The 27,449-nt window shown below is 40.0% G+C and overlaps 1 protein-coding gene across 4 annotated transcripts in view; it reads right to left on the bottom strand.

The window, feature by feature from the left end:
- Window positions 1-27,449, bottom strand: part of DIS3L2 (DIS3 like 3'-5' exoribonuclease 2) — a 375,371-nt gene that overhangs the window by 282,191 nt on the left and 65,731 nt on the right. For all 4 annotated transcript variants that reach the window (XM_082631000.1, XM_082631001.1, XM_082631002.1 and 1 more), the window contains one exon: window positions 20,834-20,935. In XM_082631000.1, the coding sequence (XP_082487126.1) occupies window positions 20,834-20,935 (102 nt within the window). The remainder of the gene's footprint in view (window positions 1-20,833; window positions 20,936-27,449) is intronic.

Below are 27,449 nucleotides of genomic sequence, written 5' to 3' on the forward strand. Positions count from 1 at the left end.
AGTATTTATTCCCCACCCACTGTATGTCGGTTATTGGGCAACTAGATACAAGGTAAAGAAAGTGAAAAAATGAAACTCACATTTTAAAAGCACCTACTTGCCAGACACTATTTTAGGTGACTGTAGCTCATTAATCCTTACCAAGAAACTTAAATAGAAACCATATTTATAAATGAGGCCTCTGAACCACAGGGTCAATAAGCAAAGGGTCTAGAATGTGGACCCCAATCTGACTCAAAAAGCCCATGCTCCTTCCAGGATGCCATGAATATAAACATAAATATGACACGATGCTTGCCCCTACCAGGTTAGACGTGGGAGGAATATATGCTTATATTCCTTAAAATGTATAGTTCCCTTTGCCTAAAACATTCTCCTCTCGCCAGAATTTTCTTTTGGCAAACTCTCCTTTTAAACTGAAATTCAAATGTCATCTATTCTAAGAAATTTTAACCGATTTCCTTAGGCAGAGCTGTCCCCTCCTCTCCTCTGAGCTCTGGCATCTGTGTTCAAATCTCTTTTAAGGAATACTATGGGTGCTCTGTTTACATACCTGACTTCAGAATGATCTGCAAGTAAATCAAGGGCAGTCAAAACTGTGTTCACCTTTGCATCTTGGCACTAGCCTAGTGCCAGGCACAAAGTGGCCAATCAAAAAATGTTGGGTAAGGAATGGATGGTGGAAATAACCCAGAGTAGTGCCAGTTTAAACTCTGAGTGTACATAAAGACCTCTGTGGAAAAGAATATAAAGGAAAGACAGCTCAGGGCAGGAGAATGGGAAATGTCTACAACTGGAGGAGGAATAAGAGAAATTGAACTACGGAAGATCAGACCAAGAAGACACACACAAAAAAACTGGGCTATAGAGCTAATGGGGCATTATTTAAAAAAAGATAGAAATCAATGGTGTTAAATCACTATAGAAAGCCTAAGGAAAATGAAAACTAAGACAGTGACCAAGAAAACTGCATAAGTCAGTGACGACCATGAAAAGAACATTAGCAGACTAGTGGGTCAGAAGCCAAACTGCAGAATTCAGACCACTGCCAACAAAGGGGCAGTGGGTCCAAAAATCCTGGCTGTAAGGAAAGAGGAAAATAAATAGGAGCATGAAAGAAAAGGGTGCACAAAACAAGGATCTGTACACTTAGAGAAATACACCCCTGCCCCTGACCTGAGAGCACAGATTCAGCCTTATGTTTCTGTATCCACCAGAAAACTGAAATCATGCCCAATACAAACTGCCAAAAAAGAGAAATAACACATCAAGGAGAAACAGCTAATAGTGAAGATGATTAAACCAACAGGGAAGATGATTAAACAAATATCCCAAATAGTAACCAATATTCAAAATATCAATAAGGTCAAAGTTGGATGGAAAACAAAAAGGTAAAAGTTAAAGAAATAAATGCAAAGTCTTTTATTGATTTAATTATTTAACTAAAGAATGGCTAAGACCTGGTAGTACATAGATTTTTTTTTTAACATCTTTACTGGAGTATAATTGCTTTACAATGTTAGTTTCTGCTTTATAACAAAGTGAATCAGCTACACATATACATATATCCCCATATCCCCTCCCTCTTGCATCTCCCTCCCACCCTCCCTATCCCACCCCTCTAGGTGGTCACAAAGCACTGAGCTGATCTCCCTGTGCTATGTGGCTACTTCCCACTAGCTCTCTATTTTACATTTGGTAGTATATATATGTCAATGCCACTCTCTCACTTCGTCCCAGCTTACCCTTCCCCCACCCCATGTCCTCAAGTCCATTCTCTATGTCTGCGTCTTTATTCCTCTCCTGCCCCTAGGTTCTTCAGAACTTTTTCTTTTTTTTTTTAGATTCCATATATATGTGTTAGCATACGGTATTTGTTTTTCTCTTTCTAACTTACTTCACTCCGTATGACAGACTCTAGGCCCATCCACCTCACTACAAATAACTCAGTTTCGTTTCTTTTTATGGCTGAGTAATATTCCATTGTATATATGTGCCACATCTTCTTTATCCGTTCATCTGTCGATGGACACTTAGGTTGGTTCCATGCCCTGACTATTGTAAATAAAGCTGCAGTGAACAATGTGGTACATGACTCTTTTTGAATTATGGTTTTCTCAGGGTATATGCCCAGTAGTGGAATTGCTGGGTCACATGGCAGTTCTATTTTTAGGGGTTTTTTTGTTTGTTTTGTTTTGTTTTGTTTTTGCGGTACACGGGCCTCTCACTGTTGTGGCCTCTCCTGTTGCGGAGCACAGGCTCCGGATGCACAGGCTCAGCAGCCATGGCTCACGGGCCTAGCCGCTCTGCAGCATGTGGGATCCTCCCGGACCGGGGCACAAACCCGTGTCCCCTGCATCAGCAGGCAGACTCTCAACCACTGTGCCACCAGGGAAGCCCTATTTTTAGTTTTTAAGGAACGTCCATATTGTTCTCCATAGTGGCTGTATCAGTTTACATTCCCACCAACATAGATATCATCTGAATAATTTTCTTAGGTAATGAAGCTAATCTACTTTCTATACTGTACTTCAATAATATATTTTCAATGACAACAACAATGAAAACAGTAAAAATAATAATCAACCTCCTTCAACAACAGCAACAAAACAGCCCAGGTATATCTAACTCTTATTAAGTGCCCACAATATATATATATATATATATATTTTTTTTTTTTTTTTTAATTTGGCTGCATTGGGTCTTCGTTGCTGCACACGGGCTTTCTCTAGTTGCGGCAAGCGGGGGCTACTCTTCGTTGCGGTGCACAGGCTTCTTATTACGGTGGCTTTTCTTGTTGCGGAGCATGGGCTCTAGGTGCATGGGCTTCAGTAGTTGTGGCACGCAGGCTCTAGAGCACAGGCTCAGTAGTTGTGGTGCAGAGGCTTAGTTGCTCCGTGGCATGTGGGATCTTCCCGGACCAGGACTTGAACCCATGTCCCCGGCATTGGCAGGCGGACTCTTAACCACTGCGCCACCAGGGAAGCCCCACAATATTTTTTAAAAGGGAACTTTTGATGCTCCAGAAGTAACTCACAAAACAATAGAGCAAAGGGTCATCATTTTACAGGCTAGGTAACAGATGGGTTGCCATTTTGAAATATCCCAAATAGTGACCTCCATATGAAAAGGAAAAGAAACAAGACAGTTCATACACTGCTCATACAACAGGCTAACTATCAAAAAACAGATCTTTTCAGGGCTAAAATTGTGTTTATATTCACCAGACTAATTCCTTTTAGATCAGAAAAGTTTGGGGACAGTGTATTTTAGTGACCTACATTACAAAAATCATTTCTGTTAAACATGGATTCACCATATGACCCAATAATTCTATTGATAGGTTTTTACCCAAGAGAATTGAAACCATGGGCTCACACAAAAACTTGTTTGTGAATGTTCATAGCAGCATTATTCATAATGGCCAAAAGTGGAAACAACCCAAATGTCCATCAAATGATGAAAAGATAAACAAAATTTGGTATATCTGTATCGTGGTATATTAGTCAGCCATAAAAAGGAATGAAATACTGATATATGCTACAATGTAGATGAACCTTGAAAACATGCTAAATGAAGGAACCCAGAACCAAAAGGAGAAATACCATATGATTCCATTTACATGAAATGTCCAGAATAGAGAAATCTATATAGATAGAAAACTGGTAGTTCTCAGGTTCTAGGGGGAGTGACTACTTAATGGGAACAGGATTTCTTTTGGGGGTGATGAGAATGTTCTGGAATAAGAGAGTGGTAATGGTTGTACAGCACTGTGAATATACTAAAACCACTGAACTGTACCCTTTTAAATGATTAAAATGTGAATTTTATGTTATGTGAATTTTATCTAAAAAAATTAATCTTACCAAAGTCAAGAAAACATCCAAATAAAAAAAAAATTCCAATTATAAATAACAAATTATTTTGATAATGTGAGTGCTTTATTCATTAAAGAATAATATATCCTTTTGATAAACTTCAAATATAGACATTTAAACAGTTTCAGACTGATTTTGTTTCAATTTGCCTCTTCTAGTTTTTACCCTTTAAGCTTATATTATTCTTTTTTTTCAATACCATCTGATGCAATGGCATGTGATATGACAATGCCACAGGGCAGAAAGAATAATAACAATGCTTAAGTTATTAAAAGCTGTTTCATACTTTGGAGTGTTTCAAGATACAAAATTCTATACATTAAAATGTTTTTTCAATATTCTGTAAGCTTACTTTTCAAAAAGACTTTTATAACATGCTGCAAACTCCTAAAATCAGGTCTCAATTAGTGATTTAGGAAAAAAAAAGAAAGGCCTGTATCATAAAAAACATGTATTAAACACAGTATAAGAGGTAATTCTTTAGGGAAAAAAATGAATGAAACTGGAGGTTAACAAGGAATGACATGATTGTTTGAACTTAATATAAAAATGATTTCCTAAAAATGTGGGAGAAAGAGGGTTACAGAAAACTTACTGGCATAAAAACAACTCAAGATATAGATTGAAATCTTTTTTTTCTTTCTTTTTTCGGTTGCGTTGGGTCTTCGTTGCTGCGTGTGGACTTTCTCTAGTTGCAGCGAAAGGGGGCTACTCTTTGTTGCGGTGTGTGGGCTTCTCATGCGGTGGCTTCTCTTGTTGCAGAGCACGGGCTCTAGGCACACAGGCTTCAGTAGTTGTGGCACATGGGCTCAGTAGTTGTGGCTCGTGGGCTCTAGAGAGCAGGCTCAGTAGTTATGGCACACAGGCTTAGTTGCTCTGTGGCATGGATCTTCCCAGACCAGGGATCAAACCCGTGTCCCCTGCATTGGCAGGCAGATTCTTAACCACTGTGCCACCAGGGAAGTCCTGAAATCTTTTTTCAATAAACTAATTAGTAGACTTTTTCTAACTACAACTATAAGAATAATCTCTCCATCCTCCATTTGCTAGAGCTAATTGGGGAAGCAGCAGGGGTAAGGGGAAGTGCAGAGTTTAATTCTGCTAAAACAAGGAAATCATTACTTCAAACCTCTGAAGCCCCAACAAGTGACACTGCACTCATGACTCTCCTCCAAGATTACCTGTAATAGTGTCATATGTATCTTCCTCCTTTCTCTGTAGTGCCAATGTAACTTTTATTTTAAAAGAAGAGTTAATTCTTTAATCATCCACATCAGTGCTTCTCAAAATTAAATGTTCATACAAATCACTTGGGAATCTTGTTAAAATGCAGATTCTCATTCAGTGGGTCCTGGGGTAGAGCCCAAGATTCTGTAATGTTGCTGGTACACAGACCACACTCTGAGTTGCAAAGATCCAGAGTACCCCAAAAGGAATACCACACCTAACACTAAGAATGTACTGAAGAGGGCTTCCCTGGTGACGCAGTGGTTCAGAGTCCACCTGCCGATGCAGGGGACACGGGTTCGTGCCCCGGTCCGGGAGGATCCCACATGCTGCGGAGCGGCTGGGCCCGTGAGCCATGGCCGCTGAGCCTGCACGTCCGGAGCCTGTGTTCCGCAACGGGAGAGTCCACAACAGTGAGAGGCCCGTGTACCGCAAAAAAAAAAAAAACTGCCATAGGGACATCTCTCTTCTCTCTTCAGGAGAAGAGAGAAGCATTTGCTTCTAAAACCTGATCTGGCTTTCTCTAGAGCAAGTCCCTGTTCTACCCTCGGTTCTGTGCTTTGCATTATCGATTCATTCTCTTACCAGCCAGGCCCAACTTCTCTTAGCGTTAAATCCAGTTCTCTGTACGTTGTTCTCAAATTTGAATTTTTAATCTATGTCATGATTTTAGTAATTAAATTTTAAGTAACTTGGTGTATTTCAGAAATCTTTCATAAAAACAGACTACTTTTTGAGATGGGCAAGACTCTCCATCTCAAGCTCTGTCTCTAGGAAATCTGACTTAAGATACTACATTTAGGGACTTCCCTAGTGGCGCAGTGGTTAAGAATCCGCCTGCCAATGCAGAGGACATGGGCTTGAGCCCTGGTCTGGGAAGATCTCACATGCCGCGGAGCAACTAAGCCTGTGTGCCACAACTACTGAGCCTGTGCTCTAGAGCCTGAGAGCCAAAACTACTGAGTCCACGTGCCACAACTACTGAAGCCAGCGTGCCTAGAGCCCACGCTCCACAACAAGAGAAGCCACCACAGTGAGAAGCCCACGCACCGCAACGAAGAGTAGCCCCCACTCACTGCAACTAGAGAAAGCCCGCATGTAGCAAAGAAGACCCAACACAACCAAAAATAAATAAAGAAATAAAATTCTTTAAAAAAAAAAAAGATACCACATTTAAGTCAAGCTTTTCTCATACCAAAACAACCATCACCATCATCTTTGTGTCTTATCACTACCCTTTCATGGCCTCCATCATGGCCCCCTTCACTCACTGGGATTTGGTTTCTGCCTTTCCTTTTCTTTCTTACTAAAACTGCTCTGATCAGTGTCACAGATGGCTCCATGTTAGCCAAATCTAACTTCTCTTAAAATTCCTCACTGGGTCTGTCAACAACATGGCACTCTTGACTACTTCCTCCTCATTCAAATGCTCCCTTGTCTTGGTTCCCAGCCTAACATTCTCTCCTGGTTTTCCTCCTTCCTCTCTAGCCACCACTTCTCAGTCTCCTTTACTGGATCCTATTTCTCTCCATGCCCATTAAGTGTTGGTGTTCCTCAGACTCCATCCTCAGTGGCCATATCTCTCCATAAATCATCCCCAGACAGTTTATTCAAGTGCCACTGAGGTTACCAAAATCTCTAGCCAAGATCTCACTCCTGAACTCCAAATCCTAATATCCAGCTGCCAGCTGCCAGCTGCCTCCTAGCTCTATATACCTATATGTCTTCAGGCCTCAGTGTGTCCAAACAAACCTATCATATGTCCCTGCTCCCCTTCCTAACTTAGCAAATGGTGCCATCATCCCCTCAATTACCTGAGCCTGAAATGTAGGAGTCATCCTGGCTTCTTCCTTCTCCCTTGCCTACTACATCCAATCACCATGTTCTATCTTATTAAATACTCTTAATTCATCTCCTTACAATCCACATGGCCACTGTGACTCTTATCATCACTCACTGAGACTCTCTTAAGTAACTTTCTTATCAATCTCCCACCAATTTTACCCCTTTCCTTTATTTTATTTGTTTTAATTAATTTATTTATTTTTGGCTGTATTGGGTCTTCGTTGTTGCGCGGGCTTTCTCTAGTTGCAGCAAGCAGGGGCTACTCTTTGTTGCAGTGCACGGGCCTCTTGTGGTGGTGGCTTCTCTTGTTGTGGACAATGGGCTCTAGTCACACAGGCTTCAGTAGCTGCAGTGCTCAGGCTCAGTAGTTGTGGCTCACGGGCTCTAGAGTGCAGGCTCAGTAGTTGTGGCGCACGGGTTTAGTTGCTCCGCGGCATGTGGGATCTTCCCGGACCAGGGCTCCAACCTGTGTCCCCTGCGTTGGCAGGCAGACTCTTAACCACTGCGCCACCAGGGAAGTCCCTACCCCTTTCCTTTAAATTCTCCACCCTACCACCAAAATGATATTCTACCATGCAAATCTGACTACATCACCCCTCCTCAAAATTTTTCAAAGGCTCCCCCATACCTACATGATAACGGCAGAACTCCTTTACACAGTGTGTAGACATTTCACGATGTGAACCTCCCGACCTGCCATTTACCAGCCCGGCCTCATCTCCTGACACTTTAGATCCCTATCTTGCATTTCAAGCTCCAAAATACTAAAGTATCTATAGTTTTCCAAATCTACCATATTCCTCTCCCTAGTTGCCTAAATTCATAAGACAATTATGTATATGCCCTAAATCATGACTAGTTTCTATAAAACATAGGATAAAATATATCTATTGAAAAATTTTTAATAAAAAATGAAAATTTTAACAATAGCAGTAGCAAGCAACAATATCAAAATACTACTGCTAATGATAAACTCTTTATGGTTTATAAGTATTACCAAATAAATGCCAGTACACTTCCTTAAAACTTCCTTTCCTTTCACTTACAAAAATTACACCATTAGCTTAATTTGAAGATCAACAAATTTACTTTGTATTACACACTGTACTTTAAAGCAAGAGTTACATAACTAAGGGTGATCTTAAATACCATCTAGATCATTTTCAGGTATTTCTGAATTCTTTTCTCATTAGTGGTGATGTATTTATAGTAAATGATATAGAAATTTTTGCCTGATCTCCCTAATGACCAGTGGCATACACTTTTCAGATGGCTGGTCAGGAATGCAAAGTACAATGAATCTAATTAATCCAGTGTGACAGTCATCAGTGCAGTTCACCAGATATTTCCTGCTATCCCTACTTGCAGACAATTTGTAGAACTGTACTTCTTGGCCCTCTTGTGGTTGAGTAGGGCCAGGTGACTCATTCTGGCCAATGAGTTGTGAACGAACTGATGAAGTCGCTTTGGGACAAAGGCATTTTAAATGTGGCCCCTCCAGGGCTCTGTTTCCTTCTGCCACAGAAAAGGGGAGTACTCCTGATGGCAGTTGTTCCATTCAGCCTGGGCTCTGGAGTGATGATCATGTAAAACAAAACCCTAGATGAGCTTGATGGGCAAAGGGCATGAGTAAGAAATAAACCACATCATTCCACAGTATAATCTTGCCTACCATACAATTGTCCAGCAATTTCCTCAAAGGAATGCATACTGAGACATCAACATTTTATGTCAACATTTTATATGAACATTTTATGTCTGCTAAGAGCAAATGTTATCAGTGGTAAATTCAAGAGCTGGGAATAGTAAACTTGAGTCATTATTATGATCTTGGCCTAACTGTAACTCTCAGTCCTCATTTCAAAGAAGAATAATGGTAATATCTGACATTTCTTGAGCATTTATAATATGTCAGTATTGCTTTAAGTACTTTACCTATATTAACTCATTCCTTACAATGAATGTGAATTTCACCAAACCATCTCCATGGAGTTAAGGAGGAATGAATTAGTTTTCTAGCAAATAATCCTGAAATATTAATTGGGAGTTTCCCAGCACAAATAAGCTACTCTATCCTTAAATGATACATTCCTTATTTCAGACATTTCAATTTGAATTACAGAGATCTGAAGGCATGTTTAAAGCAGGCAAGAACCTGATGTATTTGATCCTAGAGCTGGCAATAAAGAAGAAGAAAAGATGATTGTTAAAAATAGGTTTGTGTATATAACAATTTTGGGAAAATCTGATCATGGTAGTAGATATACCTTACCTACCATACTGTTATGGGTGGAGGCTCCAAAGACCTTGCCCTCCAAGATTAAGTACCTTCCAAGTCTTTTTTGGGCCTGCCATGCAGGCCAAGAAACCAAACAGTTCTAAGAAATCCGAATTCCACTGGAATTGAGAGCAATCCAAAATGATAGTGGTTATATAAGAGACTGGATTAAATATAATCTAGTATGATGGGTGCATATTTAAAGAAGAACTTGGAAGACAAAACTTTAAAACAATCATTTGAAGGAAAAGTTAGTTGTCAAAGGAAACAATTTACTGTACTAGACCAATTTCATGTGACCATAAGAAGGTTTGGAATAGCCATTGAAAGTTAGGGATTAAATGTGCACTTTGATTTTTGTTTGTGTAATTTAGAACAGGAGTAGTTACTCCTATCAGCCCTTCCTTTATTCCCTCTCTTTTAAACTCAAGTTCCTTCTGTGCCAATCTCTTCCAAAATGTCCATCCATACTTCTATTATTCCCTTGCTGAAGTATTAGCATTCTGCATAAAAATAAGTTTTCTTAGGAACTGTATAATAGATATGTTAGAAAACATAGAATGATTGCCCTTGCTTTTCCATCCTTCTTAATTCATGTATAAATTTTACTCTGTTGTAAATTAAGTAAAATAATCCTGTCCCAAGAGAAATTTAGACTTAGCTAACAAAGTGCTTGACTGATTTATTCCCAAGTACAAGGTAGGTATTCAACAAATACTTGGGTGATAAATGAATAACATTATAATTTTCCATTTGGTATCAATATATCAAATCTATTCCAGTCTGTCTTACTATATTTTAAATATTCAGACAGAAGGATATAGAAGCTAAGTTCCAATGAGAAGAAATTTCACTTGAAATCCACTCCTGACTCTTCAGCTAGTCAGCTTCTGTTTCACAGTTTCACCTGATTTTAATTTTAATACACTCCTATCAGCCTCCTTTACTCTGATTTTCTCTGGGCCACTCACTATGGCTGCATCAACTAAGCTGCTCACCCTAGTTTCCAATCAAGCAAAGAAGTTAATATTTAAACAGCTTTGGCTCCTCTTATAGGAGGGCTTAGCTTTAACCCAACCCCCAGATCCAAGATACCAGAGCTGAATTCTGGGTTCCCCAATCTCCTTTGGTACAGCCAAAAAAGGCCCAGAGTTCTGGCTTTCAAGGTTGGTCTTCTGCTTTGGTTCTTGCTCCCAGTACTGCTCTAGCCAATTCTCCTAGCTCAGGGATTAAATCCTATCCTTGACTCCCAGCCTAGTGGCTGCCTCCAACGGTCTGTTTGTAATAAGATGGTCCCACATATCTGGAATTAGAACCCTGTCCCAAAGTCCCAAAAGGAGGCACCCTCTATATGACAAATGCCTACCTGCCTTCTGAATATCTGTGTCACATGCCCCATGAATTTGAGATCTGCTGCCAGCAAGCCAGAATGGCATCTGAGTCTATAACCTCTTTGATTCTATGCCTTGTCCAGCAGGCTGTAGCTCATGGTTTCACTTTATAATTGGGTTAGCTCTCTCGGTTTCTATCTATTATGTAGGGCAGATGTCTGGTAAGACACATTCCCAATACTTGCCTCCCTAATGCCCTGGGTAGCTTTCATATCTCTCTAGCCTTAGGATACAGCCACTCAGTTCACTTGAATTCTAATTAATTGTTTCTAAATTGTTTGTCTTCTAAGAATAATACGGGGAGCTACTAAGTAAAAGATTTTAAAAAATTTTTTAATTAAAAAAATATATAATAAACCATAAAAAGCTACTAAGTAAAAGATTTTTAATTTTTTTTTTAATTAAAAAAATTAATTGGGCCTCCCTGGTGGCGCAGTGGTTGAGAGTCCGCCTGCCGATGCAGGGGATACGGGTTCGTGCCCCGGTCTGGGAGGATCCCATATGCCGCGGAGCGGCTGGGCCCGTGAGCCACGGCCGCTGGGCCTGCGCATCCGGAGCCTGTGCTCCGCAACGGGAGAGGCCACAACAGTGAGAGGCCCGCATACCGCAAAAAGAAAAAAAAAAAAAAATTAATTAACTGAAATACTAGATCAAGACCAGATACTATATGCTGCTTAAAAAAAAAAAAGAGGGCCTCCCTGGTGGCGCAGTGGTTGAGAGTCCGCCTGCCGATGCAGGGGATACGGGTTCATGCCCCGGTCCGGGAGGATCCCATATGCCACGGAGCGGCTGGGCCCTTGGGCCATGGCCGCTGAGCCTGCGCGTCCGGAGCCTGTGCTCCGCGACGGGAGAGGCCACAGCAGTGAGAGGCCCGCGTACCGCAAAAAAAAAAAAAAAAAAAAAGAATAATACTGGGCCTTTGGTCGTTTCAATTGATAAAGTCATCTTCTTTACCCATGATGGCAACTCAGGATACTGCCTAATGCTAAATCATGTATTATTATTTTCTGGATTTATGTTGATTTTTATGATACCTGACAATATCTATCTACAGATCAAATAACTCTCTCCTTTGCACCTCTGGAATAACAAATAGCAATGAGGTCATGACATGAGGAAATGTGAATCTGAATCCCAACACTGTCACTCCCTAGTTATATTTATTTGTTCCCTAAATAAGTAAGATGTTTAAGCTAAACCTCAGGTTTCCCATTCACGAAACTGGGATAGAGATAAAAGCAGACTAAAGAATGGTGTGAGACACTAAATACAGTTCCTGGTACACAGCACTAAAAAGTTAGCAATCAGCAGCAGCATCCACGGAGTCTACATACACTTAATTGTAATGTACTATATAGTATTTGATTTTTAAGAGAAGAAAAATAATAGGATGAATTTATTATAGTTTAAAAAAAGATAAAAGACAAGGTTGTTGATGATTATGGAAGATGAACTTGGTGGGAAAAAGAAAAGAAAATGGAAGAGGTGGGGCTAAGATCAAATACATGACAATTAGACGAGTTTACAGAGCAAAGAGCAGGATACTGTGAGCTTCAGTAAAAGGGGGTCAAGGACGTTAGTCTTCCTAGAGGGGGGGATCTTGGTAACAATTGGCAATTCCCTGCTTTTGCCAGTGTCTAAGAGAGTTGGTTGAGGGGCTGCAGCACTCAGCCAACTGCATGGCAGAAAGACAGAGCCTTACTTCATATGTTCCTCCCTGAAAGTGGAAATTTTCACCACCCTCTCCTGCCAAATAATTCTCAGCCCTAAACAAATCATTCTCATCCTAAAACAAAACCAAACCTCTCTCCTTCTCCATTCCCATCTTCCAAACCATAGTTCAAATGGAACCCCTTCTATGAAACCTTCCCAAATTCTCTCAGTTTAGTGTTCGCATAACAACATGTATTTCTCTATCGTGCAAACCGTACTACAACTGTTCCCATCCCTCTTCCAACCAGCCTACAAGCACCTTAAGAGCAAAGCATGTGACCTATTTGAGTTTGTACCTCCAGCATCTAGCACAGGGCAGGAGGGGTGGAGGATGAAAAGCCACCAGGTACCCTGAACTGGTCCAGGCAGAATCATCAAGATCAATGGCTTCTAACCATTTGGGGACACATCCATCCACTCTGAAAACCTGAGGAAAGCCACAAACCCTCAGGCTATAAAAATACATACACACACACTCACAGAAAAAAAAAAAAAAAAAAAAAAAGAGCAAAAAAAACAAACATAAGGAAAGGAAAGAACGTTAAGCTAAGTCAAGACATATGGATTCTACTCCCTGTTTCCCAAAACTCTAAGTTCTCAAACAAGTCACTTAACTTCCAAATTGACAAAGTAAAGAAACTATCATTTGCCTCAAGAATCCTTCATTAAATGTCTATAATAAAAATTACATATAAATACTAAAAGCATGGAGGAATTCTGAAATTATAATTGTTATATAAGAGCAAATTTTTTTTTATTATTGCCTCACAGCTTGATACTTCTACAGCTATCTATTTTGCCAAAAAACATGCTGTGAAATAAATTGACTATTTACTACTACAGCTAAAAGAACTGTTGTTTACATACCCAAGAGGGGTGAGCACAACAAGAATAGAGAAGCAAAGATGAATAATCCAATTAATTCGCATTTGCTCACACCATTGACGACAGATTCCTTTGATAACAATATGCTTTTGTACTAACAAACCTGTAATACAATTGGCCAGTATCCTTTGAGATGTTTATATTCTACATGTCAGGGATTCTTGATGACAGGCTGAATATTCTCTTCTCTCTAGTTTGACCCTGTCACCAACAACTGTCACAGGTGGGCTACAGCCAGCAGAGCTCCCTCTTCAGAATGGGAAGCTGTGAAATACTTATTCCAACGAGGCCTAAGAGACATACTTAACGGGGCTGACTTGAGTATAAAAAGCAGTTGTCAGGCAGCCACTGTGAAGACCTTTAGGAACTCCACAGAAACGGAACAAGTAAGGAACCCTGAGCCACTCTGTACACTTCAAATCTTCTGAAAGCCGAAGAGGGCCTATATACATACCAAGGCAGCCCCTCTGTCATCACCCCTTCTACCAGCAACACAAAGGGTAGGGTTCTCCTTGCCAGTCTAGGCCTTTCTCTATATCCATTCCAATCCTTGCTCAAAAGGATGTCATTAATAATAAGAGGTTCAGGATCCAGTCTCTCAGGCGGACATCAGGGCCCAGCCACAAGTGTTAAGGTTCACATTTCTTCCTCAACTATCTTCCTGCCAACCAAGTCTCAGATCCTGGGCCCAGAGAGTTCATCCCCAAGTTCCCTAGCTGCTTCTTTCTTTTCTTCTCCTGACTCACATATTATAGCCTTGTTATTCAAAGGATGGTTCCAGAACCCGTAGCACCAATGTTGACTGGGGACTTGCTAGAAATGCACGATTTGGGGCACCACCTCAGATCTACTAAATTAGAATTTGCATTTTAACAAAATCCCCAGGTGAATCATTTGCAAGTTAGAGAAAAGCACTGGCCTATAAGATTGGCCTCAATTCTAATGACGTATCCTCACATCCATCTTTCTCTGACCAAAAACAGCTACTGTCAGCTTTGCTCTGCACACGTCCTTCATGAATGTCACCTCCTCTCCAGACTCCTCAGTACTAACACCAACACTGGCCTTCTGAGTCCCTCTATCCATCTGCCTAGAAACCCCAGCGCTGCCCATTCCCGTACAGGACAGTGACTGCTATGATTCTTGATGAGGTGCCTGGCCCACCTGCCAGTAGCTCTGATGGCAGTCTCCAAAGCCAAGTGGGCTCCAAAGTTCCCTTTTCTGTGCTGATTCAGGAGTCTTAGGCATTGGTAAGAAAACCATCAGAGGCTTTTCTACAATTACGCTCTAGCACCATTTCTGAGGTCCCAGCCAATACCCAGCACCCAAGATCTAGAGACTTAGCCTACTTTTCTTTTGACTTGAAAGATGCCATGGTCCACTCTAGCCTCTGCAGTATTTCTCTCCACAAGACTGACTATTAAAGAGATTCAGATTGGACAACACAGAGGATAAACAGGGACTCTTTGCATTTTAAGAAGTGTACTGCTCGGGACTTCCCTGGCAGCCCAGTAGTTAAGACTTTGCCTTCCAACGCAGGGGGTGCAGTTTCGATCCCTGGTTGGGGAGCTAAGATCCCACATGCCTCGTGGCCAAAAAACCAAAACATAATACAGAAGCAATATTGTAACAAATTCAATAAAGACTTTAAAATTGGCCCACATCAAAAAAAATCTTAAAAAAAAAAAGAAGTGTACTGCTAACTGGAAAGTTGTTTTTACACTTGGGGGAATGCAGAAATAATATAGGCGGAACATTACAAATTACAGCTAAAAGGATTTCATCAAAAGTTCCTGACTCTTGGGCTTCCCTGGTGGCACAGCGGTTGAGAGTCCGCCTGCCGATGCAGGGGACACGGGTGCGTGCCCCAGTCCGGGAGGATCCCACATGCCACGGAGCAGCTAGGCCCGTCAGCCATGGCCGCTGAGCCTGTGCGTCCAGAGCCTGTGCTCCGCAACGGGAGAGGCCACAACAGTGAGAGGCCCGCATACTGAAAAAAAAAAAAAAAAAAAAAAAAACAGTTCCTGACTCTAGCCTCTTTGGTCTGGGCTTCCTATGCTTAATCCTGAGAACATATTTCACTAAACATCCTCCTCCTCCTTGCTTAAGGGCTAAAGGTATACTGACTCCTTCCATGAAGCTTCCTCTTGCCAGCAACAGGTCTGAAAAAGTCATCAAGGAAGGTAGATCAAAAAAGGCCTCCCTAGGTTCAGGCGGGTTATATGGCCTATGAGAGCCTGAGCTTGTTGATACCCATTTCACTTGGTCCTCTGCCCCCTACACCCTCAGGATGCATCAGCCTTTTCTCTAAACCAGGCACTGGTGGAATTTAACCATAATGGCCCATACCCCAATATATCAGGGGCACAGGCCTCTCTGCAGTCTCCTTACCTGACCTCTGGAGATCCTCTTGCTGACCTCTAAATGTTGGCTTGCCCAAGAACTCAGGATTCAGCTGCCTTCTTTAGCTACACTCTCTAGGTGACCTCATCTACTGTGTGGTTTTAACACCTATGTTGATAATTCCCAAATTTACATCTCTAGTCCCAGTCTCTTCTTGGAGCTCCAGACTCATTTGTCCAAATATCTTCTTTTGTTTGTTTGTTTCTTCATTTTCAGTATTTTTTACCGCTTTATTGAGGTATAACTGACATACAATAAACTACATATATTTAAAGTACACAAATTGATTGGTCTTGACATACACAATTATGAAACTATCCCATCAAGATAATGAACATGTCCATCACCCCCAAAAGTTTCTTTGGGGCCCCTTGGTAATCCCCCTGTCCTACTCCCACCCCAGGCAACCAATGATCTGCCTTTTGTCATTATAAATTAGTTTGCATTTTCCAGTTTTATATAATGGAATCATACAGAGTGTATTCTTTTTTGTCTTGCTTCTTTCACCCATCATAATTATTTTGAGATTCACCCATGTTATTACATGTATCAATAATTCCTTAATTTTTTTTAACAGCTAAGTTGTATTCCATTGAATGGATATACGAAAATTGGTTTCCATGATGATGGACACTTGAGTGGTTTCCAGTTTGGGACTATTACCAAAAAAGCTGCTATGAACTTTCACATATAAATCTTTATATGAACAAATGCCTTAATTTTGCTAAGGTAAATATCCAGGAATGGAATAGCTGGCTCATATGTTAGGTGTATGCTTAACTTTTTAAGAAACTTCCAGACTGTTTTCCAAAGTGATTGCACCATTTTGTATTCCCACAAGCAGCATATGAGGGATCCTTGTTCAATATCTTGCCAACACTGGTTATGGTCAGCCATTTCGACTTTAGCCATTCTAGTGATTTTGCAGTAGTATTTTGTGCTTTTAATTTCCATTCCATAATGAGTAATTATGTTGAGCATCTTTTCATATGCTTATTTGCCATCCATATATCTTATTCAGTAAAGTATCTGTACACATCTTTAATATAGTTTTTAACTGGGTTGTTTGTTTATTATTGACTTATAAGAGTTCTTATATTCTAGATAAAAGTTTTTGGTGAGATAAGTGTTTTGCAAATATTTTCTCCTAGTCTGTGGCTTGCTTTTTCATTTTTTATAACTGTCTATTGAAAACTAAAAGTTTATAATTTTAACTAAAAATTTATTGATTTTTTTCTTTTATATTTCATATTTTTTATGTTACACTTAAAAAATATTTGCCAACTCTAAGGTCACTAAATTTTCTCCTCTATTTTCTTCTAGAAAGATTACAGTATTTAGATCCACGATTCACTTCAAGTTAATTTCTATATATGGTACAAGGTAAGGGTTGAAGTTCATTGTTTTTCATATGGCTACACAATTTTAATAGCACACCTGTTGAAAAGATATTCTTTCCCCATTGAATTACCTTGGCACCTTTGTAGAAAATTTATTAGTCATATAGGTATGGGTCTATTTCTGGATTCTCTATTATGCTCCATTGATCTATATGTCCATCTTGATAATATCAAACTGTCTCAATTACCAAAGCCTTATAATAAGTACTGAAATCAGGTAGTATATGTCCCCCAACTTTGTGGTTCTTTGTTTTGGCTATTCTAGGTCCTTTGCCCTTTCAAATAAGTCTTAAAATCAGTTTGTTAATTTCTACAAAGAAGCCTGCTAGGATTTTGTTTGGAATTATGCTTAATCTACAGATCAATTTGAATAGAATTGGCAGTTTAACAATATTGAGTCTTTTAATTCATGAACACAGTATTTCTCACCATTTACTGAGGCCTTATTTAATTTCTCTCAATAATGTTTTATAGTCTTACACATCTTTGGTCACATTTAACCCTAAGTATTTCATATTTTTCATCCTATTAAAAATGGTACTTTAAGAAAGTTTTCAACTTCCTATTTTTCATTGCTACTATATAGAAATACAATGGGTTTTTGTATATCAGCCTCTGTCCTTCAGCCTTGCTAGGCTCACTTATTAGTTCTAGTAGCTTTTCTTGTAAATTCCTTAGGTTTTTATACATAGAAAATCACAAAGTCTGAGAATAAAGAAGGTTTTCCTTCATCCTTTCCGATCTAAATGTTTTTTCTATGGCTTTATCATACTGACTAGAATCTCCAGTATGATGTTGAATAAAAGGAATGAGAAGGGACAGTCTTACCTCATTCCCAATAGTAGAAAAAAAAAACATCCACTCTTTCACCACTTAGAATAATGTTAGTTATAAGTATCTCCTAGATATTCTTCACCAGACTGAAGAAGTCCTATTGCTAGTCTACTATGAGTTTTTATCATGAATGGTTGTGGACTTTTATCAAATATATTTTCTGGGCTTCCCTGGTGGCGCAGTGGTTGAGAGTCCGCCTGCTGATGCAGGGGACACGGGTTCGTGCCCCAGTCCGGGAAGATCCCACATGCCGCAGAGCGGCTGGGCCCGTGGGCCATGGCCGCTGAGCCTGCGCGTCCAGAGCCTGTGCTCCGCAACGGGAGAGGCCACAACAGTGGCGTACCGCAAAAAAAAATATATATATATATATATATATTTTTTTTTTTCTGCATCTATCAAAATGATAGCATTTGATTTAAATATGGGTTAACTTTAGCCTGTTAATATGATGAATTACGCCAAATTGCTTTACAGATATTAAACCAACCTTGCACTCCTGAGATAAACCCCACTTGCTCATGTTGTATTATCCTTTTAATACATTGCTGGATTTTATTTGTTAATATTTTGTTGAGGACTTTTTCACCCATGTTTGTGAGGAGTACTGGTCTGTAGCTTTCTTTTCTTAAAATGTCCTTTCCTGGTTTTGGTATTAGGGCAATGCTGGCCTCACAGAATGAGATGGAAAAGGTATCCTTCTCTTGCTTTTCCTGTAAGCATTTTTGTAAAATCAGGACTATTTCTTCCTTAAATGTTTAGTGGAATTCATCAGTAAGTGAAACCATCTAGGCCTCCATATACTTTCAAGATCTCTATTAAAATGTCTAAAAAGAAATTAAGGGCTTCCCTGGTGGTGCAGTGGTTGGGAGTCCGCCTGCCAGTGTGGGGGACGCGGGTTCGTGCCCTGATCTGGGAGGATCCCACATGCCACGGAGCAGCTGGGCCCATACGCCTCAACTACTGAGCCTGCACTCTGGGGCCCACAAGCCACAACTACTGAAGCCCATGTGCCTAGAGCCCATGCTCGGCAACAAGAGAAGCCACCGCAATGAGAAGCCCGCGCACAGCAATGAAGAGTAGACCTCACGCACCGCAATTAGAGAAAGCCCGCGCACAGGAATGAAGACCCAACGCAGCCAAAAATAAATAAATAAATGTAAAAAAAAAAAGAATACTAGGAATCACGCAGCTCAATATTAAAAAAACAAACAACCCAATCAAAAAATGGGCAGAAGAGGGCTTCCCTAGTGGCACAGTGGTTTAGAGTCCACCTGCCAATGCAGGGGACATGGGTTTGTGCCCTGGTCCAGGAAGATCCCACATGCCGCGGAGCGGCTGGGCCCATGAGCCATGGCCACTGAGCCTGCACGTCCGGAGACCGTGCTCTGCAACGGGAGACACCACAACAGTGAGAGGCCCACGTACCGCAAAAAAAAAAACAAATGGGCAGAAGACCTAAAGAGACATTTCTCCAAAGAAGACATACAGATGGCCAAGAGGCACATGAAAAGCTGCTCAACATCACTAATGATTAGAGAAATGCAAATCAAAACTACAATGAGGTATCACCTCACACCAGTTAAAATGGGCATCATCAGAAAACCTACAAACAACAAATGCTGGAGAGGGTGTGGAGAAAAGGGAACCCTCTTGCACTGTTGATGGGAAGGTAAATTGATACAGCCACTATGGAGAACAGTATGGAGGTTCCTTAAAAAACTAAAAACAGAATTACCATATGACCCAGTGATCCCACTACTGGGCAAATACCCAGAGAAAACCATAATTCAAAAAGACACATGCACCCCAATGTTCACTGCAGCACTATTTACAATAGCCAGTTCATGGAAGCAACCTAAATGCCCATCGACAGACAAATGGATAAAGAAGATGTGGTACATATATACAATGGAATATTACTCAGCCATAAAAAGGAATGAAATTGGGTCATTTTGTAGATGTGGATGGACCTAGAGACTGTCATACAGAGTGAAGTAAGTCAGAAAGAGAAAAACAAATATCGTATATTAATGCATATATGTGGAACCTAGAAAAATGGTACAGATGAACCGGTTTGCAAGGCAGATATAGAGACAAGATGTAGAGAACAAACGTATGGATACCACGTATGGGGGAAAGAGGATGGGGGTGGGGGTAGGTGGTGGTGGTGGTGGGATGAATTGGGAGATTGGGATTGACATATATACACTAATATGTATAAAAGAGATAATAAGAAACTGCTGTATAAATAAAATAATATAAAATTCAAAAAAAAGAAAAGAATACTAGGAAGAAAAATTCAGACTTAGATATACAAGTTACCAGTTTTATATGACAATTCAAAGAAACTGTTGCTATGAATCATTCTAGTGCCTGATCCTTATTTAAAACAATAGTCAAAACAAAACCAAATCTTCCTTTTCAGCTGACAGACACAGATGGAGACTAAAACCCAGAATATTCTCATGTTAAAAACGTTTTCGTCTGCTACCAAATTTCTGTTTTATAAAAATACACAGTCTATTTTTATCTGCCACGAGAAGTCCAATTACCAAACTGGACATCACAGAACTAGATATGTGTTGCCTGGGTTCTCCAGGAGAGGCAGCAAGAACATGTGAAGACTGCACCATCCCTATGGCTTTGTCTTTCTAGTTCTCCCAGCATTAAAAGTGGGATATTAATACATATCAGGTTTGAATGTCCCCTGCAAGCTGTTTTTCTATCCTAAAAATTACCAGAAACCAATGCAAAACGTGTGACAGGGAAGACAGATCATAGGGGAGGGAACAAGGTGAACCGAAATCATTAAATGTCTGTGCACCCAATGCTTCTATGTCCCAAGAATTCTGTGGTCTGCTTCTGAGGCAACCAAGGGCCTTAGGGGTCTGTGACTGCTTCAGTTAATGATGTCTCACTGATGCACTACTGCAAAAGGCCCTGAGAAGGCTACAGTTATAAAAGGAAAATTTAACTCACCTTCCACTGCTCCTCTGGAAGCAGATTCACAACCACCAGATCCCCATTCAAGGCTCTATTACGAGCAACAACCCCGTCAATAAAAATGTCTCGATCACCATCCTAGGTTGGAGAAGGAAATAAAGTAGTCAGTTTACCACGGCTTGGAACCAAAAATTACTTCCTTGGTTTAAAAACTGTAGACTCTACAAACTGTCCACTGAGTTAACAGGAACACTAGTATTTAGCCACAAACAGACCTAGAGGAAGCTCAGTCTCTTTGGAACTAATAGAAATGGTGATGAACATAGAAGAGCAGGTTAACATAATACTAAAAAATCACCAAATAAGAGAAGATCTACTGTAGACGAGCCAAAACCAAACAAACAAAAATACACAAAGCAGAAAACGAGGACTGCATGCTTTCATAACTGAAATGAGAAAGGAGTAAGTTACCCTTTTTGGTTTTAAATAAAGTAAAGCATGATGGTACCTTTTCTACATGACTGAATTTTTGTAAGGGAAAGGTAAAAAGTAGACAATTTGCAAGAAAACAGAAGAACAACAACATATTGATATAATCCCCAAAGAAAACCAACCAAGGGCAGGAGCAACAACCAGCTCCAGGAGTTGGGTTCTCTAGGAGAAAACCAGCAAAGTCACACTCCCCCCAAAGAAGTGGCAGAGAGAGCAATGTGGCTTGTTTGTTTGTTTTCTAACTGAAGTATAGTTGATTTACAATACTGTGTTAGTTTCAGGTGTGCAGCATAGTGATTCAGTTATTTTTTTCCAGATTATATTCCATTATAGGTTATTACAAGATATTGAATATAATTCCCTGTACTATACAGTAAATCTTATTTGCTTATCTATTTCATGTACAGTAGTTTGTATCTGTTAATTCCACATTCCTAACTGTCCCTCTCCAACCTCTGGTAAACATAAATTTGTTTCTACGTCTGTGAGTCTGTTATATATAGATTCATTTGTATTATTTTTTAGAATCCACATATAAGTGACACCATATAGTATTTTTCTTTCTCTGTCTGTCTCTGTCTTCACTAAGCATTATATTCTCTAAGTCCATCCATGTTGCAGCAAATGGCAGTATTTCACTCTTTTGTATGGCTGAGTAATATTCCAATGTATATATACCACATCTTCTTAAGCCAATCGTCTGTTGATTAGCACCTGGGTTGTTTTCATGTCTTGGCTATTGAACCCAGGTCCACAGCAGTGAAAGCCCGAGTCTTAATCACTGGGCCACCAGGGAATTCCCCTCAAGCACATACTTAAAAACAATCCACCTGAAGCAGTGTAGCCCCAGTGAACTCCCTAGGTATCGACTGCCAAACTTAATTAGTTGCCAGAGTCTTCTTATCAAGACAAATTACTTTGCAAAAATAAGTAAATGGAAAAGGTAGCTAAGAAAAGCATGCCTTCAGCTATAAGGTTCCATGAAAAAATTAAACATTTTCAAAATGTTTCACCAACAAACATGCAAAGACATGGTTGGACCTAGAGACCGTCATACAGAATGAAGTAAGTCAGAAAGAGAAAAACAAATATCATACATTAACACATATGTGTGGAATCTAGAAAAAATGGTACAGATGTACCGGTTTGCAAGGCAGAAATAGAGACACAGCTGTAGGGAACAACGTATGGACACCAAGGGGGGAAAGGGGAGAAGGGGAGGGGGGCGGTGGTGGTGGGATGAATTGGGAGATTGGAATTGACACATATACACTAATATGCATAAAATAGATAACTAATAAGAACCTGCTGTATAAAAATAAATAAATAAAATACATATATGCAAAAAAACAAACAAACATGCAAACATGTACTCTTATCCTTTCATCCTTCCAAGAGTTTATATTATGTGCTTCTTTTCAGAGGTTAAGAGGGAAGTAAAATGTTAATTTTTCTCAAAGGAGGTAACAGCAAACTGGCTTGGAAAGCCACCACCAGTCAAAATTTTCTACTAGAGACAGTTGATGTTACACTCAATAGACTGCAGGTGATTACTATGATATTTTAAATAAAGATAAAATTAGCACTGCAAATTTACCACCACACTCACAGAATGGGATTTCATATACTCCGTATTTTTTTTACAGTTTCCAATTACAAACCATTAGAGATCTTTAGAACAGTCTTTCTGTTCAACTTCCAATTTCCAATTTCCAATTCAATTTCCAGGCTAGCAGCTGTGGCCTGCACACTTTGCCAAACCTGACCCACCCTAGTCCCTAAGGAATAGCTACCGTGCCAGCCACAAAGACGGTTCATGATAAGCTTCTCAGAGAAATAGGAAGAGGCAACCAGTAAATAAAGAGTGAACAACTGAAGTGTGGCACACATCATCAATTGCCTTCTGCAATTTATAAAGTAATGGGATCTCTCTGACTTCTCTACAATGAAAATAAAGCTGTCTAGAGGTCATCCGAACCCATCATCATGTGTCAAAACGTATGCAATCAGATGCCTCTTTCGGAAGCAGCTACACCACTCTTAGCTTAGAGAGTTAAGAGGGTAAGATATTGGTATTGTCATGTTTCTATCCCAAGAAGCGAAGAGAAGCAGGGCTGAATTAAACCTCGAATACACAAATCTATAGATATTGAATCACAACTCAGCTCTTACTTGATTCATTCAGAAGCCTGCATCTATTGCAGAATCTCTTATTTTAAAGATACTTGAGGACAGCTCAATATTAAAAGTTTGAGTTAATCCCTCCTAACTACATTTTATTTCCAAATTAACAAACTGTAATTGTTTTCCCAAAGATATATTTTTTTCATATACATCCATCATCCACTGTAAACAAAAAAAAAGCAGTGTACATGCAATAAGAGAAAATAAATAGCATAGGTATTTCTAGGAGAAGAAAATCCATAGCATAGGTAAGGGGGCTCTAGTCTGGAGCACAGCTGAGTTTCCAGCAGTATAACCTCTTAACTACTTTTTAAGGCCAAAGAATTCATTCCTTCATTTGAACACCAGAAGACTTGATCTACCCATCAGAAAGAATAGGAAAAAAAGAAAAATGGATAATGATCAACCTGTTGGAAATATAAAGGGATCTGTGGGTAATCTAACTAAATATTTAGGAGGCAGGAGTGGGGAGGACAGCCCAAGTACACTATGATGTTCAGAACATCCTCCACCGATGGAATAGCTCCCTTTGGACCAGAAATAAATTCCATAGATGTACAAAGAGTGCCTCCCATGATGAGATGCACAAAAAAGCTACAGAACTCCTTGTACCAATATAATTCAGAATTGAAACTGTGCTTTTTATAAAAGCCAGGTTTTTACATCTGGTCCATTTCTCCTCTTTATCTTATGCCCAAGTCGGATAAAAAGGCACCTCAATGATATCAATTTATCTTGGTTTTTTGAAAAAGTTACATGGTTTTATTCTTACTTTTATTGAGGACAAGAGAACACTAGCAGGTACACACAGAAGTAGCACCCCATGTATTTTGAGTTTGTCATGGGAAAATGAATATCAACCTTCTATCAGTAGAAACTACAATAAACCTAAATCATGTTCCCCCAAAACAAAGTACTTTTTTATACCTGATGATCAATTCGTTGTTTCTAGCCTGTTGATATATGTATATATTTTAACACAGAAAGTGACACTGTATAAGTTCTCAACTGTTTCTGGAGTCAATAAGAATAAACCTAAATAATTTGATCAAATCTAGTCTATTTTTGTTTCTCCAAAAACTTTAGAATTTTAAAGTTATGAAGAACATTAGACACTATTTAATCCACCCCTTCATTTTACAATAAAAGAAACTTTCCGTTTCTTATTGTCAGAGCAGAGGCTTCATCTTCTATCAATTCCTATCTTTATTCTCCCTGCTAAAGCAGGGACAGGTAACAGTCAGGCCCTGCTTCTGATATCCTACCTTCTTGTCTACCTGTGAGCATTTTTCCAGTTCATACAAGTTCACAGTTGACATCGGCACGAGCTACGTATACTCAGAAATCTAGACCAGTGGTCGGATTTACCTACATGTAATTCATTGCCTCTACTATCTCCCCCTTCAACTGCTCTCCATAATGCTTCTAAAACCTGAAACTGACCAGAAAATCTACAAAACCAGAATGCAGGATTGTGCCAGTGTCCAAAACTGGAGTATCTACAATCACTTATAGCTGGGCCTTGATAGAGCTTCTGTAGTAGAGGTGAGTCATTTAGCACTTTTTCTCCCTCTGAGACAATTTTATTACTCCATCAGTGGCCAGATAAGAGAATAAAAGAGGTATAGAAGTAAGCCAATCCTAATATCACAACTGTAAAAAATTCTAAATAGGACATGCCAGGAGTACAATTTCAAGTGGGAGAACAACTTGAGCTTTTGAAACATCAGTAACTTTTGCCTAACTTCCTTTAACAAGCCAGATTAAACAGTGGCAACACATCATTTGCAAATTTAAATCACATGAACTTAACTTACAGGAACATAACTAGGCCAACACTTCAGAGGACCTCTGCTCTGGCCCTCCTCCGACCACACCCCTCTTCAACAGGTAAGGAGTTCTCAAGGCTAAACGGATTGTAATCAGCCCCAAGCCCATTTCCAGGGCATATATAAGCACCTTCCTTAGGTCTGTCTTCCCAAACGCAGACCACATCACAGGTGGCACCCCTAGACCTGACAGGTGGCTAATGGGTGGGTATTTCTAAGGGGTACGGGCAGAGCTTGGACATGTGGGATAAGATGCTCACCTAGAGGGCAAGGGCCCTTGCTGAATGGGGGGTAGGAGGCAGGAGGGCAGCAAAGAGGGGACAGGGAGCAAGAAATGGGAAGGGAAGAGGGGCAGGCCAGAGGTGGACCCTCTCCATGCAGCCACCTTTCAGCATGGAGCTCCAAGGAGTCTTGAGAATTCTACATCTGAACCCCAGTACAAGTACATGGAGATATATTTGGCAAGGAATATATTTTATCTGTCATGAATGTATTTTACTTAACAGTTTGTTAGTCTGATTTATAACTTTTAAATATTTAATATAAGGTATGTGTGCCTCCATCTGTATTTTGTCCTAGGCCATACACTCGTCAGGAGCCGGCCTAATAGGGATCTAACTTAGAGAAATTCAATGCTGTGTACTCAGGAGAGAGAGAAAGCAAGCAGAAAAATTGTCAAAATACTGTATGTAGTTCCACTTATCATTCCCATCGATGAGAGCAAACCTCAGTGTGCAGGGAGGGCGACCTGCTCAGTTCCAGGCACCTCTCAGGGTGAACTCCTTACTGCACTGGGTATGATTCTCGTGCTTAAAAAATCCATGTTTGGGCTTCCCTGGCAGTGCAGTGGTTGAGAGTACGCCTGCTGATGCAGGGGACACGGGTTTGTGCCCCGGTCCGGGAAGATCCCACATGCCGCGGAGCTGCTGGGCCCGTGAGCCATGGCCGCTGAGCCTGTGTGTCCAGAGCCTGTGCTCCGCAACGGGAGAGGCCACAGCAGTGAGAGGCCCGCATACCGCAAAAAAAAAAAAAAAAAAAATCCATGTTTTTCACACAGTGGGGCCCCTAGTATAATTGAGCTCCTTCAACTGGTATGCCAAAGAGAAACAATCACCCTTTCTAATGTGGAGAAAATGCTGGTTATGCTAGACTTATTGAGAGATGGTTACTCCCTCTCCAACATGGCATATTCCTAAGAGATTTTCATGGGTAATTTTTATGATTATTGAATGTGAATTTCACCTTATGAGCAAACTCTGAAATCTAACACCCACGTAAACTGTGCTTCCACTGTGATGGAACAGCTCCCGCAGCTAAGTTACTACCTCAAATCTGACGCTCAATTCTATAATCTAAGCACCAGGGTCAGCAATATATACCATGTTCTGTCACAAGAACAGAAAATGACTAAGAGAGAACAAGGTGACATGTGACATTTTTTATCTAAGCCAGTGGGTAAGACCTAAACTTGAGATACAAATGTGAATCCTTGGCTTCAGGACAAGGGCAAGGGAAAAAAGGACAAAACTCAGCTTCAGAATAGGTCTTAGGTTATTGAAACAACAACAATAATAATACCTATGAAGTACGTGACTGAACTTGTATTCTCATTAAACTTGTGATTTCACAAAATGAAATATGTTAACTGAAATATATGTATTCCATTTCCTCATCTATGAGCCGAAGTTTCTTCCTATAATCTCTTCCACTGTGAAACATCTAATTCTATGGCTATCCTATTTATGGCATGCTGGAAAAGTTAGGCCAAGAATTTAAGAATATTGCTTTCCCAGCTTTGCACAATCAAACCTTATCCAGAGACCTGCTGCTAAATATATGTCAGAGTGAACTTCCCTTAATGAGACAAAGCCTATTAAAGTGAGTCAGGAACCTAAGAAGACTATAAAGAGCCAATGGTAAAAAGCCTTGTACCAAGTCTATCACCTGCATAAAAGTGAAGTGAGAAACTCTGACCAGAAAAAAAAAAAAATACACATTATTTTTGGACAAATTTGCAGAATAGCTCATGCAGTAGATTGAAAGTAGATAGCATATTTGTTTAGGAGAGATTAACTTAAATCAGTGGAAAAACCCATAAATCCTTTTAAGCTATAAACCAAGGGTGTCCAATTACAAGAACTGGTGGG

This window comes from Mesoplodon mirus (genome assembly GCF_964341445.2).
Source record: "Mesoplodon mirus genome assembly, chromosome: 8".
NCBI classification, from domain to species: domain Eukaryota; kingdom Metazoa; phylum Chordata; class Mammalia; order Artiodactyla; family Ziphiidae; genus Mesoplodon; species Mesoplodon mirus.